Source organism: Malania oleifera, chromosome 13 (assembly GCF_029873635.1).
Source record: "Malania oleifera isolate guangnan ecotype guangnan chromosome 13, ASM2987363v1, whole genome shotgun sequence".
NCBI classification, from domain to species: Eukaryota; Viridiplantae; Streptophyta; class Magnoliopsida; order Santalales; family Ximeniaceae; genus Malania; species Malania oleifera.
In genome coordinates this window covers 7,631,099-7,647,297 of record NC_080429.1, presented here as the reverse complement: position 1 = coordinate 7,647,297, position 16,199 = coordinate 7,631,099, and the positions used below count along the sequence as shown (strand labels likewise).

At 35.1% G+C, this 16,199-nt stretch overlaps 1 protein-coding gene across 2 annotated transcripts; it reads right to left on the bottom strand.

Moving 5' to 3' along the window:
• Positions 1-3,509: 3,509 nt before the first annotated feature.
• On the bottom strand, positions 3,510-14,554 carry LOC131146007 (uncharacterized protein At3g49140-like). Of its 2 annotated transcripts, none has more exons than XM_058095255.1 (10): positions 14,380-14,554; positions 13,827-14,049; positions 11,356-11,458; positions 11,181-11,248; positions 10,231-10,413; positions 10,007-10,132; positions 9,293-9,634; positions 8,528-8,680; positions 4,844-4,939; positions 3,510-4,745 (listed from the first exon to the last, which is right to left on the bottom strand). In XM_058095255.1, exons 1-10 carry the CDS (start codon positions 14,478-14,480, stop codon positions 4,686-4,688), a joined length of 1,455 nt encoding a protein of 484 aa, XP_057951238.1. In that variant the 5' UTR covers positions 14,481-14,554; the 3' UTR covers positions 3,510-4,685. The 2 variants fall into 2 exon arrangements, with proteins under 2 accessions (XP_057951238.1, XP_057951237.1); XM_058095254.1 differs by having other exon boundaries at positions 3,510-3,819.
• Between the last annotated feature and the right edge of the window lie 1,645 nt (positions 14,555-16,199).

Sequence of the window (16,199 nt, the reverse complement as noted above, 5' to 3'; positions counted from 1 at the left end):
ATTTGCTGCATAAATCTGTCCCTAAAATAAAAGAATCAAATTTTGGTCATTATAATATCTGTCCTCTTGCTAAATAGTAGAGGTTGTCATTTTCAAACAGCAATAATAAGTGTTCAATAGCTTTCAACTTGTGCATTGTGATATCTGGGGACCTTTCTCTTCTAAATCAATTGATGGTGCAAGGTATTTTCTAACCATTGTAGATGATCATACCCGATGCACTTGGTTATACTTAATGCAGTATAAGGGACAAGCCAGTTATTACTTGCAGTCTTTTGTCTCTTTTGTTGAAAATGAGTTTCATATTATTATACAAGCCATACATATTGATAATGGTGCAGAATTTCACATGCTTGATTTTTTTTATTTCCAAAGGCATTGTTCATCAAAAATCTTGTGTCCATACACCACAGCAGAATGGTGTTGTTGAACGAAAGCATCAACACATCCTTGCCGTGGCTAGGTCTCTTCGATTTCAGTCCAATTTACCTCTTCATTTCTGGGGTGAGTGTGTTTTAACTACGGTTTACCTCATTAACAGGTTACCTACTCCAATTCTCAATAATAAATCTCCTTTTGAGATGCTGTTCCATAAAATTCCTCATTACTCTCATCTTAGAGATTTCGGTTGCCTTTGTTTTGCTTCTACTATTTCACATGGTAGAACAAATTTGATCCTAAAGCAAAGTCCTGCATATTTGTAGGTTATCCTCATTTTGTAAAGGGCTATAAATTATATGATCCACACACTCAAAAAATATTCATATCTCGAGATGTTGTGTTTCATGAGCATGTTTTTCCCTTTCAGAAATTTTCACATTATCATTCCTCTGGTATTCCTCATCCCATTCTACCAAACTGCATGACTTTTCCATCCTCTTCAACTCCCATTATCAGTTCAAATCCATCCACCTCTGACCCATCTTCCCATATTCCAAATATTACATCAGATCCAATTGAAGCTTCTGTTGATTCTCCAATTGATTCCAATACTTCCATTTCCTCTGTTCCTTTGAGAAAGTCTTCCAAACGAATTCGATCTCCTTCCTACCTCCAGGATTATCATTGTTCTCTGCCTTCTTTGAAAATCAGTCCAGGTCTGCCACTGTTGCAAGTCCAGGTTGTCCTTATGACATTCATCCCTACATATCCACTTCCAATCTTTCTCTTGCTCATCAAGCTTTTGTGTCCTCGATTACCAACCTTGTTGCACCTCAATTTTATAAGGAGTCAGCTCTTCATCCTGAATGGAGAAAAGCTATGGCTGCTGAAATCAAGGCCTTAGAAGACAATCACACATGGACCTTGACTGAATTGCCTCCTGGTAAAGTTGTCATTGATAATAAATGGGTTTACAAGATTAAGTTCAACTCTGATGGCACTGTTGAGAGGCCCAAAGGTTCACTTGTGGCCAAAGGTTTCACACAACAAGCAAGCTTGGATTACACCAAGACTTTTAGTCCTGTTGCTAAGTTGGTCAATGTCCGCTGCATCCTATCCATTGCTGCTATCAAAGGTTGGCACCTCCATCAGTTAGATGTCAATAATGCTTTCCTTCATGGAGATCTTCATGAGGAAGTTTATATGCGTGTGCCTCCCGAATTTGCTAGCAAGGGAGAGAATATTGTATGCAAGCTAAACAAGTCTCTTTATGGGCTCAAGCAAGCATCACGACAATGGTACTCAAAATTATCTACTTCTTTGACAGAATTTGGTTACAAACAGCCACTTGCAGACTATTCCCTTTTCACTAAGGGTAATGGTGAGTCATACACTGCTCTCTTAGTATATGTAGATTATGTGATTTTGGCAGGAAATGATTTGCAGGAGTTTAAGGATTTGACACACTTTCTACATGAGAAATTTAAAATTAAAGATCTAGGAGAATTGAAGTTTTTCTTGGGAATATAGGTAGCAAGGTCTAAAAGAGGCATTTCCATCTGTCAAAGGAAATATGCCTTGGACATTCTTAAAAATTCAGGTTATATAGGCTCTAAGGCAGTCAAATTTCCTACAAAACCTAAAGTTGACTACAGAAGAAGAGGACTTACTTGAAGATCTCACTGCCTACAGAAGATTAATTGGGAGGATGTTGTATTCAACTATTACAAGGCCAGATCTATCCTATGCAGTTCAAGCTCTAAGTCAGTTCATGGACAAGCCAAGGGTACCTCACTTGACTGCAGCATATCAGGTGCTGAGGTATATCAAGGCTACTCCTGGTCAAGGTTTCTTCTTCTCAACTTCTTCAGACATGCATTTGAAGGCCTTTTGTGATTCAGATTGGGCAGGTTGCATAGAGACTAGGAGATCGGTCACGAGTTACTATATTTTCCTAGGAAATTCTTTAGTTTCATGGAAATCCAAGAAACAGAATACAATTTCTAGATCATCTACAGAATCGGAATATAGATCCATGGCTACTACTGTCTGCAAAGTAACTTGGCTGATTTCATTACTTAAGGATTTAAAGATTGAACATACAAGGTCAGCCTTGATTTTTTGTGACAATCAAGCAACATTACATATGGCTGCTAATCCGGTATTCCATGAAAGAACAAAACATATAGAGATAGACTGCCATATAGTTCGGGAAAAATTACAAGCTGATGTTATCAAGACTTTGCAAGTTACTTCACAGAATCAGCTAGCAGACATCTTCACGAGACCTCTCGGATTTCCTTCCTTTGCTTCATTGCTTTCCAAGATAAGTGTAATTAATATTCATACTCAATCACATCCATCTTGAAGGGGAGTGTTAAACAGTCAATTGCCAACTATAAATGTAGTTAGAAATTTAGTTAGCATTCACATAACATTATTGTATCTTAATTATATTCAGTTTGTTATTTTGTTATCCATTCAATTTGTTAGTTCTTCAACTTCAGCTATATATACTCATTGATGTAATAATTTTAATTATGAATGAGATTCAGAATTTCTCTCTACGTCTAGCTGTTTCTTCACACCAAGTATATAAACCGAATCTAATATAATTTATCATGTTAATTAAATTAGACAAATTTTTTTACATATAACGGAATTACTCAATGTAGGATAACAGTGCCACACAACCACCTAGTGCAAATGTTAAGACATTCACACTTGCAGATGTTTTTCTTTTTTTATTTATATTTATTCTTTATCCTTTGAGAGTCTAAAACTTCCAAAAGTGATTACCCCATATTATACTCCAAGAAAATGACCAGGTAGCCCAGATCATAGATTCTATGAACGGCTAATTTGCAAGCTTTCTTTAGACACCACAGGCACAGGCAATGATTGCTCCCATTGATTTTCCTTTTGTTACAACTGATTTATATATTAAAATGTAGACGACATTCTGTACCATTTTGCAAAGCACCTAAATTGATTTCCAATCCAATTAGGGAAATTAAAGAAAATAAGATCTTTTGAAGGATGTGAAACTTCAATTAAACTGCTCGCTCTCCTAAACTTCAACCAGAAAAAACCTTCATTACTCAGACGTGCAGACTACCATTTACTAATTAAGAAAATAAAGCCAGCACTTTTGAGTCATATATCAAAAAAAGAATGTAAGGCAAAGCAACTAGGTGACATAATTTTGGTTTCGGTTTAAACTTACAAGTAACATGGGGACTGCAGCAAATTTTTTACGTGCAATGTTCAGTTCACAGCTCAAAGTACAGCAACACCGTGCAGTGTTAACTAGACTGAGGGGTTCAAAACATGTTAGCATTCCTTTTTGTGAGTTTGCTGCTGTTTTTGCGGCTTGTGTTGAATCCTCGGGAAAAGTAGGTCATGAAGCTGTCTCTCAGCACTATACTCTGATGTTGCCTGCAAAGTTCAAATACGAGTTGGGAAAAGGGACAGTATAATCAGCCAAAGAGTTTTTCCTCAATTGCTCCTCATATACTAGGTTCTTGGCACTTCACATGAGGAATGCAGTCCTAGTGACTCCAATTTAATCAATGATAATAAAGTCAGCATAAAAAATCAAAAATAAAAACAAATATGAAAATGAAAATGAAAAAAAAAGCAAAAGGAGGAATAAGAATAAAAGAAATATTTGTCAGGGGAACATTTTCTTCTTTAAAATGTTTCATTATACATTTATCATTTAACATCACAAGTTCTACATTATAACATCTAATCCTATGAATAGCAATGAAAACAAATCAACCTAGAAGTGTAATTTCCATACAGGATATAGGTGGCAAGTGAAACTGGTTGAACCATACTAATATGGCTTAAAAAGATGAAGGCACAGTAAGTCAAGAAAAGAGTACTTTCCAATTTAGACGTGAATTGTAATGATCCTTCCTAGTGATTCTAGGAAAAGCAGATGACCAATGCTTTCACATTGCATTCCAATGAAACTACATGGAAGATATACCTCAATGGGACACCCTTGACGGAAACGTTATGCCACCAATAAATCTAAAGATCCTCTAGAGTTGCTCATGCATGAAGTTTTGTGGAAGATACCTCTCTCTCTCTCTCATCTACAGATCCTCTCTTGAAAACAGTTAGATGGTTCAGATTCAACAAACTCCCAGTAGAGCAACTCTGGAGGATCTCTTTCCTAAATTTAATGCTTGAAAACAACACTGCATATATATTTGGGAATCAATAGTCACCAGATAATTTGCACCCCATGCCAGAAGTTTAAAAGGCCAGGTCTTCAAAATGCACTCAGCATTTCATTCATCTTGACGTAAGACAACTAAAAAGCCACTTAAGCATGACCAATAAGTATGTATCTGGATAAAGAAAGGGAGAGAGAGTGAGCTGTGGGTGAGGGAGGGCACCAATTTCAAATCTGAGCCTATAGGCAATGGTCAAAAAGTCATTCATGTACCCGTGTATTAAATGCAAACCGCAATGTCTGGACTTGTGTCTCTGAGCAGACTCTCAAGTCAAAACCAAGGGCATCTACACCAATGAGCGTCGCCTCCTGCAATAAATTGCACCAGAGATTCAATGTATATGTTTTCAATGAGAAATTTAGGATCTAAAAAGATTGGAAGGTATACATGTGTGAGTGATGGATAACACATTATGATTTTTTCTCAACTTAAAACATTGAAGCACACATGCGTTAGTATGTATGAAGAATTTTGTTAGTCTTTCAATAGTTTTATACGAATAAGCTTCTGCTGCACTAAAAGAAACCATATTTTTATGAACTGAAGCATTTCATAATGCTCCAAAATAATGACAAAAATCCAGCAGAATATTTGAAACAGCTCCAAATATACGCAGCAGGCATGGTTTGATTTGACACCATGCAAATGAATATCATCTACTTCAAAATGCCCAATAAACCCTAAGCCAACTAAATTCTCTGTGTTTATACAATACATGTACAAATAGCCTAGTGAAAAGAGTAGGATAACATAGAGGTAAACACTCTTTGGAGTAGAATAGCTAGTTTTATTAAAGAGATAGCAAAAGAGATTTTAGGTAAATCTAGAGAAGATGCTTGACTAGTAAAGAGAGTTGGTGGTGGGATCAAAACGTTCAAAAAGCCCTTTTTAAAAAAAAAAAAAAAAAAAAACAAAGAACGTTGTTTAAGACATGGCATAAAAGTAGAAAGAAGGAAAACTTTGAAAAGCATAGGCGCAAGGAAAGAAAAAAGCTGTTTGTGAAGCACATTGGCGCATATGCTAGCATATATACTAGAGTACAAACAAAAGAAAGGAAAAAGACATTTGAACTTGCTAGAAAGAAAGGTAGAGACTCAAGTAATATCAAAAGTGTAAAAAACCAGAAAGATAGTGTTTTAATTAAAGAAGAAGATATATGTATATACATATACATAAATAAAAAGATGACCAACTTATTTTAGTATGCTATTTAATAAAAATAAAGTGGAAGGGCTTAAGCTTAGAATTGAAAAATGATTAAAAAAAAAAAGGCTAAAAATTTGAGATTTACAAAATTACACTTTACGTTTGCTTTAAGATGGAAAATGGCTATAAGGTTGGATGACATACCAATCGAAGTTTGTAAATGCCCAAGTGAGAATGAAATTACATGGTTAAATGATTATTTAACACAATTATAAGAATTAAGAAAATGGCAAGTCCATGGAGGAAAAGTACTTTAATGCCTATATACAAAAATAAATGAGATATTCAAAATTGTAATAAATATCATGGAGTTAAACATATGAGTAATACAATGAATTGAACTAAGTTTAGCAAAGAAGGTTCCAAAAAATTGGTTTAGTTTTTATGCCTAGGAGATCCACCAAGGAAACCATATATCTATTAAAAAGAATAATGGGAAAGCTTAGGGAAAAGAAGAGGGACTTGCATATGATTTTTAACAAGATACCGTAGGGAACTTAATGGCGGGTCCTAAAAAGGACAAAAAAAAAAGACATGTCGAAGGTATATAGATTTCATTATGGATATGTCTAGTATTAGGACTATGATAAAGAATATAAGAAATTTCCGTTGTGTACACCAAGCATCAACTATGTCCTTATTTTTTTGCATCGGTGATGGATGAACTTAGAATATCCAAAACATCATTCCATGATATGTCATTTGCAAATATTATTGTGTTGATGGATGAAACTAAAGATGAAGCAAAATTATTAGAATTATGACGAGAAGCTTTAGAATCTAAAGGTTTTAAGATTAGTAGAAATTAGAGAAAATATATGAAATGTAAGTTTAGTCCTTTGTGACTGGTTCTTGGATCAATGGTAGGGTTGCTCCTTTATGACCGGTTGGTCACGAGTTCGAGTTCAAGTAAACAACGATCCTCACCCTACCCTCGCAAAGTGGGAGGCCTTGTAACTCAAGGACGCCCTTTATATGAAATGTAATTCTAGTCATTTTAGATGGAATATGGAGAAAAAATTAAACTTGATGGTTTAAAAGTTAATAGCACTAGTAGACTTTGATACGTTAGATCTATTATGCAAACTGAAGAAGAAATTGTGGAAGATGTAATAGAAAGAGTTAAAACAAGCTAGCGATGATAGAGAAGTATTCCAGGCGTGTTGTGTGATCCTAGGATATTCTTAAAATTAAAAAGAAAGTTTTATAGGATGGATAAAAAACCAACTACTCTGTAATAGATTAGAATGTTGAGCAACAAAGAGACAACACATCCAAAATGTAAAAGTGAAATGAGAATGCTAAGGTGGATGAGCGATATAAACTCTAAAAAAATAGTTAAGAAGTGAACACATTTGAGGTAAGTTGGGCACAACAACTGTAGAAGATAAGTTAAAGGAGGGGCAAATGAGATGGTTTGGGAACTAGAAACATAGGCTAAATCATGCAGTAGTCAGGAGGAGTATGCTAGTTAATGTTAGCGGGTTTCGGAGTAGATAGAATAACTTGGACAGAGATAATGAGTAAGGATTATACAATCCTCCATTTGTTGAAGAATATTGCCCTAGATCATGTAGAATGGCTAAAGAGGATTCATGTAATCAACCCCACCTAGTGGGACTTCATGGTTGTTGTTGTTCTTCTACTTCTATGAACATACATATATGTGCTTGGTTTTAAATAACAGTAGCAGAAGTGTATAACAGAAAGCAGAACATAGGTGTAATGGCTGTGAATTTTTTCCAATCACAAACAACCTTATTTATATTGGTATGTTTGCATGTTTTACACCCTTGACCCTTCTTAAAATGATTTTCAATGTGTTTTGAATCTTTTCATTCAACTAACTAATATTGTTTAGTGATAATAACTTTCACATTGGTTTTAAACTGCTATTGACGTGAAAATTACCTACATATTTTTTACTTATCATTAATCATATGTGTGATATTAAAACTAAAGAAACAAAATACATTAGCTTAGCTTATACTATGATATGCTCCATTAATCTGTCAGGCACACAAGCCATACAATAAATTAAATAAATTGTATTATTTTATTAGGTAAAGTAATAAAAATTTAATATTTTAGATCAAGTTATATTTTATAGCCAAAGCTTTAAAATTACAATATCATAATCATATAATAACAACAGGAACAAGACAAAAACTAGACAAGACCACAGTTTCAAGTTGAACAATATAGGAAGTAAATATCAAATTACTAATATTATAAAAATAAATAATTTGTTTTCTAACAATATAGGAAGTAAATTAATGCATATCTTGTGAATGTATTATACAAAATAAAAAGTTACATATCATTATCACCCTCATTAGAATTTTTTCTGTCTCTTCACGTAGCTAATTGAGGTTGATTAAAAATGGAGAAATGAGGGACAAAGAAGACGTGTGAAAAAAAAAATGCCACAACAATCATGTAAGCTGTAACAGCCATTATGTAACCGTAGTGATCTATAAAACCGTTACAATTGTGAGTTTATATTCCCCACCAATTTAGAGATATGCAATGGTACGTAGACCCTAAAATTCATTATGTAACTGTTGCAGTCACTATTTAAAACCATGCATGCATGTGTGTGCATATGCACTCGTACGTGCATGCCTGTATCACACATATAAATTTGGAAATTGCATTGCAAAAGACAAATATAACTGGCAAGTAGTTACCTCCACTTGAATACCCTTGCATCTCCAACAGAGAGATTTAAGGGCTTGCAGGGTTTTTTCTTCACCAGCATTCAGTTGAGTTATAATTTTGGGTGCTGAATGAGCAATAACATCAGGACGAGCTTTCCAGAAATCTTCTACTTCAACAGCAGTCTGCCAACAAGAGGAAATAAGAAATTTATTAATACAACTTTAAGATAGCATTTTCTATTTGCAAAGGCATTTAAATTTTCAAATTCTGGAGCATCATGACAAATATAAAATATCCACTCTGTGAAAAAAGAATGTCTTCAAATTCATATATTCCAGCATAAATTGCACTGTTTGCTTGGTCCAAACTTTCATGCTCACATCTTCATTAGGTATGTCCAGTTGCTTGTTTTTCATTTAAAATGTATACATATCAAGCCGATTGAAAAAACTAGAACAAATTAAAAAAAATGTCTGCCCAGAGGACGTAACAGATATTTACTCTTTGAAGGCATTGTATTAATGATGCTATTCAAGAAATAAAATATGGGGCAAGCAGCTAACAAAATATAGGCTGTCTAATTGTGTCTAGTTGCTTTGCTTTAAGAATAGCATTTTGTGTATGCAGTCTTGTTAATAAGCAATAAAACGTGCAAACAATCACGACTGGAGTAAGATAACAACAAAGAATAGCTACATTATGAAATGCCATGCACGGTAAAGACGCACACAACACAGGAAGTTGAAAATCATCCACCCAATGCTATACACACCAAAAAATATTTAAGGGCATACCTGATGTCCATCAGCTGAAACCAGCTGTATTTTAATCATTTCCAGTTTGTAAAATGAAGTTCCACTTCTGAGGTTTTCATCAGGCTCCAGTTCATCAGCCCAGGTTGAACCATTTTCAGACAACCCTGACTCATGCGTATGACCATTAATCATGCCAAGATCTTCCACTTTTTCTTCAATAAAATTCCCAGCCTGATTTTCCCCTTCTGTACTCGAATGATGACCAGATATATGCTTAAGGATGCTTGAGTGCTCATCAATATATGCAGGTGTTAAAAGGCCTTGGATAGTGAGACCCACAGAAGCCTGGCCCATCCAATCAATAGGATCACCTGCCACAACCTAGATAAATAAAACACTCTCACCCAGAGCTTGAACCATAGCGAATAACATATTTTCGAAAAAAAAAAAAAAGGCCTTACCCAGTGCACAAGGCTCCCACTTTGAGTGGGTCTGGGAGAGATGGATGTCGGCAAGCCTTACCCCCATTTTTGGAGAGGCCGCTCCCGAGTCTCGAACCCGAGACCACCCGTACCAAGGCGGAGGCACTTGCCATCGCACCAAGGCACGGCCTCTAAGTGACAAATATGAACATGAAAGTGCCATTGTAAAATGTTGTGGGAAACACCCCATTGTGATAACACCTTCATAAATAGATCATACCTTTTTTTAGTTTTTAAGTGAAAAATTAACCATGGAATCATGGGAAGTTACCTCAACCAGCTTCTTGGCAAAATACATTGGATGAGAAGAACGCATGGTCTCCAATTTGGCCCAGTCTCCAAGGTTTGCATCAGAATCTTCCTCATCACCTTCATCTTCAAGGATGGAAACCCAATCCTTCAAATACAAATAAGACAAGATGGAGACTGTTAAATGGACAGAATTTGACTGGCACTTGGAAAATTTCATTCATGGAGAATTGGGGAAAAAGAAACCTTTTCATAATTCTCATCTTCATCTTCATCCTCATCATCATCATCATCATCATCCTCCTCATTGTTATTGTCAAAGTCACTATCTTCATCTTCAATTTCCTCAAGACCAAAATTGATTTCAGAAGGCCTCGATAACTCCATCTTGTTGAACATTTCCATTGTATCGAAGCCTATTATGACTTGCTGCATTATTTTTCATAAAACAAGCCAGCCTTATAAAACTTATAAACAACTGAAATTGTTTAATAATAAAAACACTGTACACCTCAATGGACAAACAATTATAGGATAGTAACAAAGTTCATGAGTGGGGCCAATCCATTGGAGGGACAACCATTTTGGACATTTTCCAAGGAGTTTGCCTTCCAGGCAGGGAAATTCATGTATTATCATTAATGGGTGTGTTGACTAGTTCTAAAATATTAAGTTTAGGGTCTCATCTAAATGCAATTACAAAAGCTTTTTTAAAATATGATGAGAAAATGAGTACTTTTTTAAGTATTTAGTTTAGGGTTTGGAAGAAGTGGGGTGGGGTGGGGAGAAGAACTCATTTCTCATCATATTTGAAAAAGCTTTTGTAATTGCATTTAGATGAGGGTGAGCCTTGAACCTGTGATAAGGGAGCTAGACTCAAATCAAAAGGTCACATGTTCAAGTTGCCAAAATAGTCTCCCCAGTTGTGGAGTTAAGGTTGCGTGCATCATGCCTTCCCCAAATTCCCAACGTGGTGTAGGAGCTTTTTGCACCAGGTGGTGTTAAATTTTTAATAACATCTAGATACATGTTTCTAGCAAAGAAAATGTTTTGCCAGGTAGCAACCAAGGATGCAGGTATTAACTCCACTAATATTGTGTTAAATACCCAAAAATAGAGGCTGAATATATTGTTCATATATCACCTCGCAGAAAACACATGTGTATGGGATTGATAACTGAAATCACATTCCATACCACAAAGTTATTCTCTGACGTTAGGCTTTGCATTATATCTTCATCATTATTCACCTTGAAGTAAATATCTGGCATCACAGCAGAGCATAAACTTTGATATAAGCAAATGAAGGTACCAACCTTAACCAAAAATAAATAAACATGCAAAAGAAGAAACATCAAATGCCAGACTTACTTCCATGCTCATCAGTTACATAAGGCAACCCGGGCCAGAAAATATTTTCATGAGCTTCCCCATTGACCAAACTGGAAAACATTAGTGTCGCTTTGCTATTTACCTAAGCAAACATCATAAAGAAGCGACATTAGCCGGCAAAAGGTGACAAAAGCAGGAATAATAAGCAATGTAAAGTTAATAATATGTCAATCGCAATATTCAATATTATGGGAGTGTCTGCTAGCAATTTTAAGCAATATTAAGCAATGTTTTAAAAGGTGAGGCATTTTAACCCTTAAGACTCAAGGGGTAAGCCTTAAGGCGTTGGGGTGTAAGCCATTTGGGATTTTTTTTTTTTTTTTTTGATAAATGTGTAAATAAATTATATAGTTTTAAAAGAACAAAAAAAAATAGAGAAAATCACAAATATAATGTTAAAAAAAAAGAAAACAAATATACGTTGCAAACTACTTGCTGGCTTGCTAACTTGAATTCATGACATAAATCATGACAAGAGATGACTATACTATTTCAAAGTTCAAATTATTAGCTAACTTGAAGAGTTCAACGATGTATCAAGGGTTTCCTTGTTTAATTGTTAATTTTCTTTTTTATTTTTCATATTTTATATTTTTATTTTATTTTTATGAGATGGACTTCTTGTCCTCTTCCATTGTAATTTCTCTTTCTATATCTAATATACCATCCTTTATTATCCAAAAAAAAAATCAAAACAAAGTTCAAATAATTTTCATGATTTAAGATGCAACCCTCATTCATTTTGGAAAGGTTGAGAGTCAAGAGTTTTAGAAACCAACTCATATTATGACATTCCTTTTATATAAACACGTAGTTAAAATTTTCTAGTCAATTTAACTTGAGAATCACACACTCAAAATGCATAAGCCTCAACTAAAAAAGGTGCAAAAGGTGTTCCTTTAGTACAAATGTGTAAGCCTCAACAAGTAATGCATTAGCCTTTTTGGAATTTGATATTTTAGATTAAGCCTCGAGGCATTTTAGGCATGCCTTACCTTGAGGTGAGCCTCAAATAAGCCTTCTAAAACATTGATATTAAGTTAATAACTTGTCAATTATAATGGTTGCTGCCAAAAATTTTCTAAGAGAATTTGGATCAATCATGACTTCGCTCACCTGCCAAGAATGAGAGAAAAATAGTTTGGAGGACGTGGGGTGTGCCTCAAGTCAAGGAATTTGAAAGGACCATATGATTGCAACAGGAAGGAGTGAATGAGGATGAGATAAGATGAGATGTTTTACCTTCCTTAAGGGGTACTTTTTATAGGCATTCAGGATACCTCCTTATTGATTTCCTTACTAATGGATCGCAGGAGTTACACTTCGTCTATCGATATATTACTAAGGAGTAAATATTGGTTTACTAACCCCTTACTTTAATTAATTGGCGTTACCTTCTTTCCATTGATCCCTCGATGTCTTATCATTTTTTGGTCTTACATAAGTTAATGCTGAGTTTTAATGATTCAAGATTATGGATGTGCTTGCAAGCAACTTTAAGCAGTAATCATATTACAGCTCTTAGGTTCACTAAGATGTGTACAGCTTTAAGAAAGGCAGCACCATTCTCTTCCAGGGAAAATTTTAACAAGACCATTTTTGGTTTAGAAGAAATATCCGTTTAACAATGAACTAAAACTACTCAATATCACACTCAAATATCAAGCCCAAATCAGGCCTTCTAAGAGTTCTTATGCAATCATCATGCCTTTTTTTTTCTCAAAAGGAGTGATGCTAAACATTAGGCTGAGTCTTCCAATTCAGCCTTAAACAAAACTGACAACACAGTTGCTGCTGTCACTTCAAAATAAATATCCATCATTCTTTTATTATGTCACAAAGGGCCACAATATTTTTCTTAATAGGAGTGTCAAACGGGAAATTTAGAACATTTGTCCTAGTAGGACTGCAGGAGCATCAAATGGAAAATTTAGAAAAACTACAGAAGTAAAGGGAGTACCCTTGACTATAGGTTCTACTTCCTTATATCATTGTTTCCCACCATGAACAGTTGGGTTCCCCACGTTACACCCTTAATTCTTAACAGCAATAATGCTGCATAACTACTGCGCTAGAAATGCACTTAATTCTAGGTTTAAAATCTTGAAGCCTGAATCGTACATTTAGATTTATGCTGATTTGAAAAACCCCAGATGCAAAATCTGAGGACCAAGTTTTACCAAATCCACATCAATCCAACTGTGAGGACTGAAATCTATGCTCCTGAATAATGCTGCTTCAGGAAATTTGGAGCATAACATTCTTCTCAATAGGAGGATCAAATAGCTAACTCCTGAAACTAGGAACATTCTTTCAATTCGTATCCCAAACACCCTCATAAAATGATACAAATAAAATCTTAATGTGTACTACAAGTAGTTAAAGGTCTTATTAAATGTTATTCCCGAATGAAATCACCAGCAATATCTCCAACCAATTGCACATTCTACCTCTATAATTGTTCGAGTAGTTTCCGCTGGTGTAAGTGTAGCATTTCTACTGTCCACAACTGCAGACTCCCCAATTTCCTCAAATGGGTGATACTGCGGCTTCCCATTGTGCTCCATAGGGTCCGAATCCAACCCCGAATGCTCCGCAGATGCTTGAACTCTATTCTTCAAGATATTGCCCCTCCTCTCGAAAGAACCCTCATTTAATGTCCGAAATGCTTTCCTGTAAAACATTCTTCAACGTTAGAAGCTGCTTTAATTCTAACGCCTTAAGTCCAAAATTCTGAATCACCCACAGCCACAATCTCAACCGAACTGAGTTCCATGAATATTTGGTAGCTGAGAAATTGGAAAAATAACGAAGCTTCTTACACTTTTCTGTTGCTTTACAATGAGAAACAAAGTTCGGTATAACGCTTTTTTACATTTTAAATTCCTCGGGTGCCATCCGTTCTAACATTTGAGCTCCAACTAAATTTGATTCCTTACATCAAAATTTCAACATTTTCTTTTCCTTTCTCTTATTTTCTAGAGAAACACAAAGCAGTAGTACCAAGGTAGGCGTAAGCCGCCGGAGTAGGCAAACCGACGGGTGCAGGTGCCGGTTCCCGTGCCGGCGCTGGCGACGGCTGGTTGGATCATCATCATCAACATTTTCTGCGTCGAGATCTGTTGCGCAGAGAGCTTTCTCCGTGAAGGAGTAAAGGACAGGATGGCGTTTTACGGATGAGGTCGTGTAGGAGGACGAAAAAAAAAAAAGATTCTCTGCGATTGGATAAGTTCTGAAGCCTACAACCGCTGACGTGGCTTTTGTTGAGTGGCTGTAGAAAGCCGAAACGTATAATTACGAGTTTTTTCCCATTTTATTATTAAAATAAAATAAAATATTAAATAATATTCTATTTGGAAAAAAATTTCTTAATCTAATATTCACGTACTCTTATAGTTTGGTGCTGCGAGGTTTAAATGTCCAATGCTTCTAGAAATATAAGCTCAATACCCTTTTTTAAAAATTTTGATTTTTCAAGTCGAAAATACAAGTCTAACTTCTTTAAATCAACCATTTTCACTATCTATCTATCCATTCATCCATCACTATCATCATCATACTTTCATTAAAATTAGGTTTTAAGGTCAACCTTTTTAGAGTAATATTTCGAACTTCTTGAAGTTACGTTGAAGTGTTCAGACAATGATATTAACACTTGAGGACCAAAAGGGGTCTTTACTCTTCTTCTTTTTTCTTTCCTTTTTGAAAATAATATATACGTAATTACGGTAATCATTTTGCAAATGGTTGTCATTAAGAGTGTTGGTTGACTAATTATCACTGAATTGGTTAGTTAATCATCTTCCCTATACACAAATGTATTTTCGAACTCAAATTTTGGTTTTTGCAAACCTTTTTTAGGATTTTTTTTCTTTATTTTCCCTATATTTTCAAAAAAAAAAATAAAGTAACGACTATGTGTCATGTGTTTTTAACTATTTTACCTATCTTTTCTTCAAAACTCTTTTTTGTTTGGAGACCATCCTTCCCTTTTCGTCAACACCCCAAATAGAATCTGATGTGGACAACTATCAATAGATTAGGAAGTTACCAGTGAGGAAGTTAAACATGCCCTGTTCAGCATTAGTGATAGCAAGTCCCGTAGACCTGATGATTTTATTGCCAGCTTTTTCAAATCAGCTTGGGGTACCATTGGAAGAGATTTCAGTGAGGTTGTTAAGGAGTTTTTCGAAAAAGGTAAGATGTTGAAACAAATCAATCATATAGCCTTGGTGGTAATTCCTAAATCCCAGCATTCTGATTCAGTGCATGTTGTAATGTTGTATATAAGGTAATAGCTAAGATCATCGCTAGCAAAATCAACCCAATACTTGATAATATTGTTAATTCTGCACAGTTAGCTTTTGTGAAATAGAGATACATGGTTGAGAACATCTATTTTGTAACAAAGTGCTTAGATATTCATATAATAAAAGCAGAATAAATAAAATAGTCAACCCGAACTCGTGGGTAACAGGGATACCTGTCAAACGCAGCGAAACCTAGGCAGTAGTAAATGTAAATCACAACTCATAACCACAAAATATATAATACCAAAGTTAATCATATCTCAAAATATTGTGTTTATATACAATCTCCCAAAAATACAAAAATATCTCTAGGATCCCACATCCAAAAACTTCTGATCCTTGTTCAACATACCCTCCTAGCGGGGTAATTCAATAAACTCAACGGTGGCCACGCTCCGCCGGTCTTTCTGGGTTTCCTGAAAATTATTTAATGTTTGGGGGTGAGACACTTCTCAGTAAGGAAAAATAAACTAAATACAGTTGTGTGACAACATGAATATTTAATGATAATAA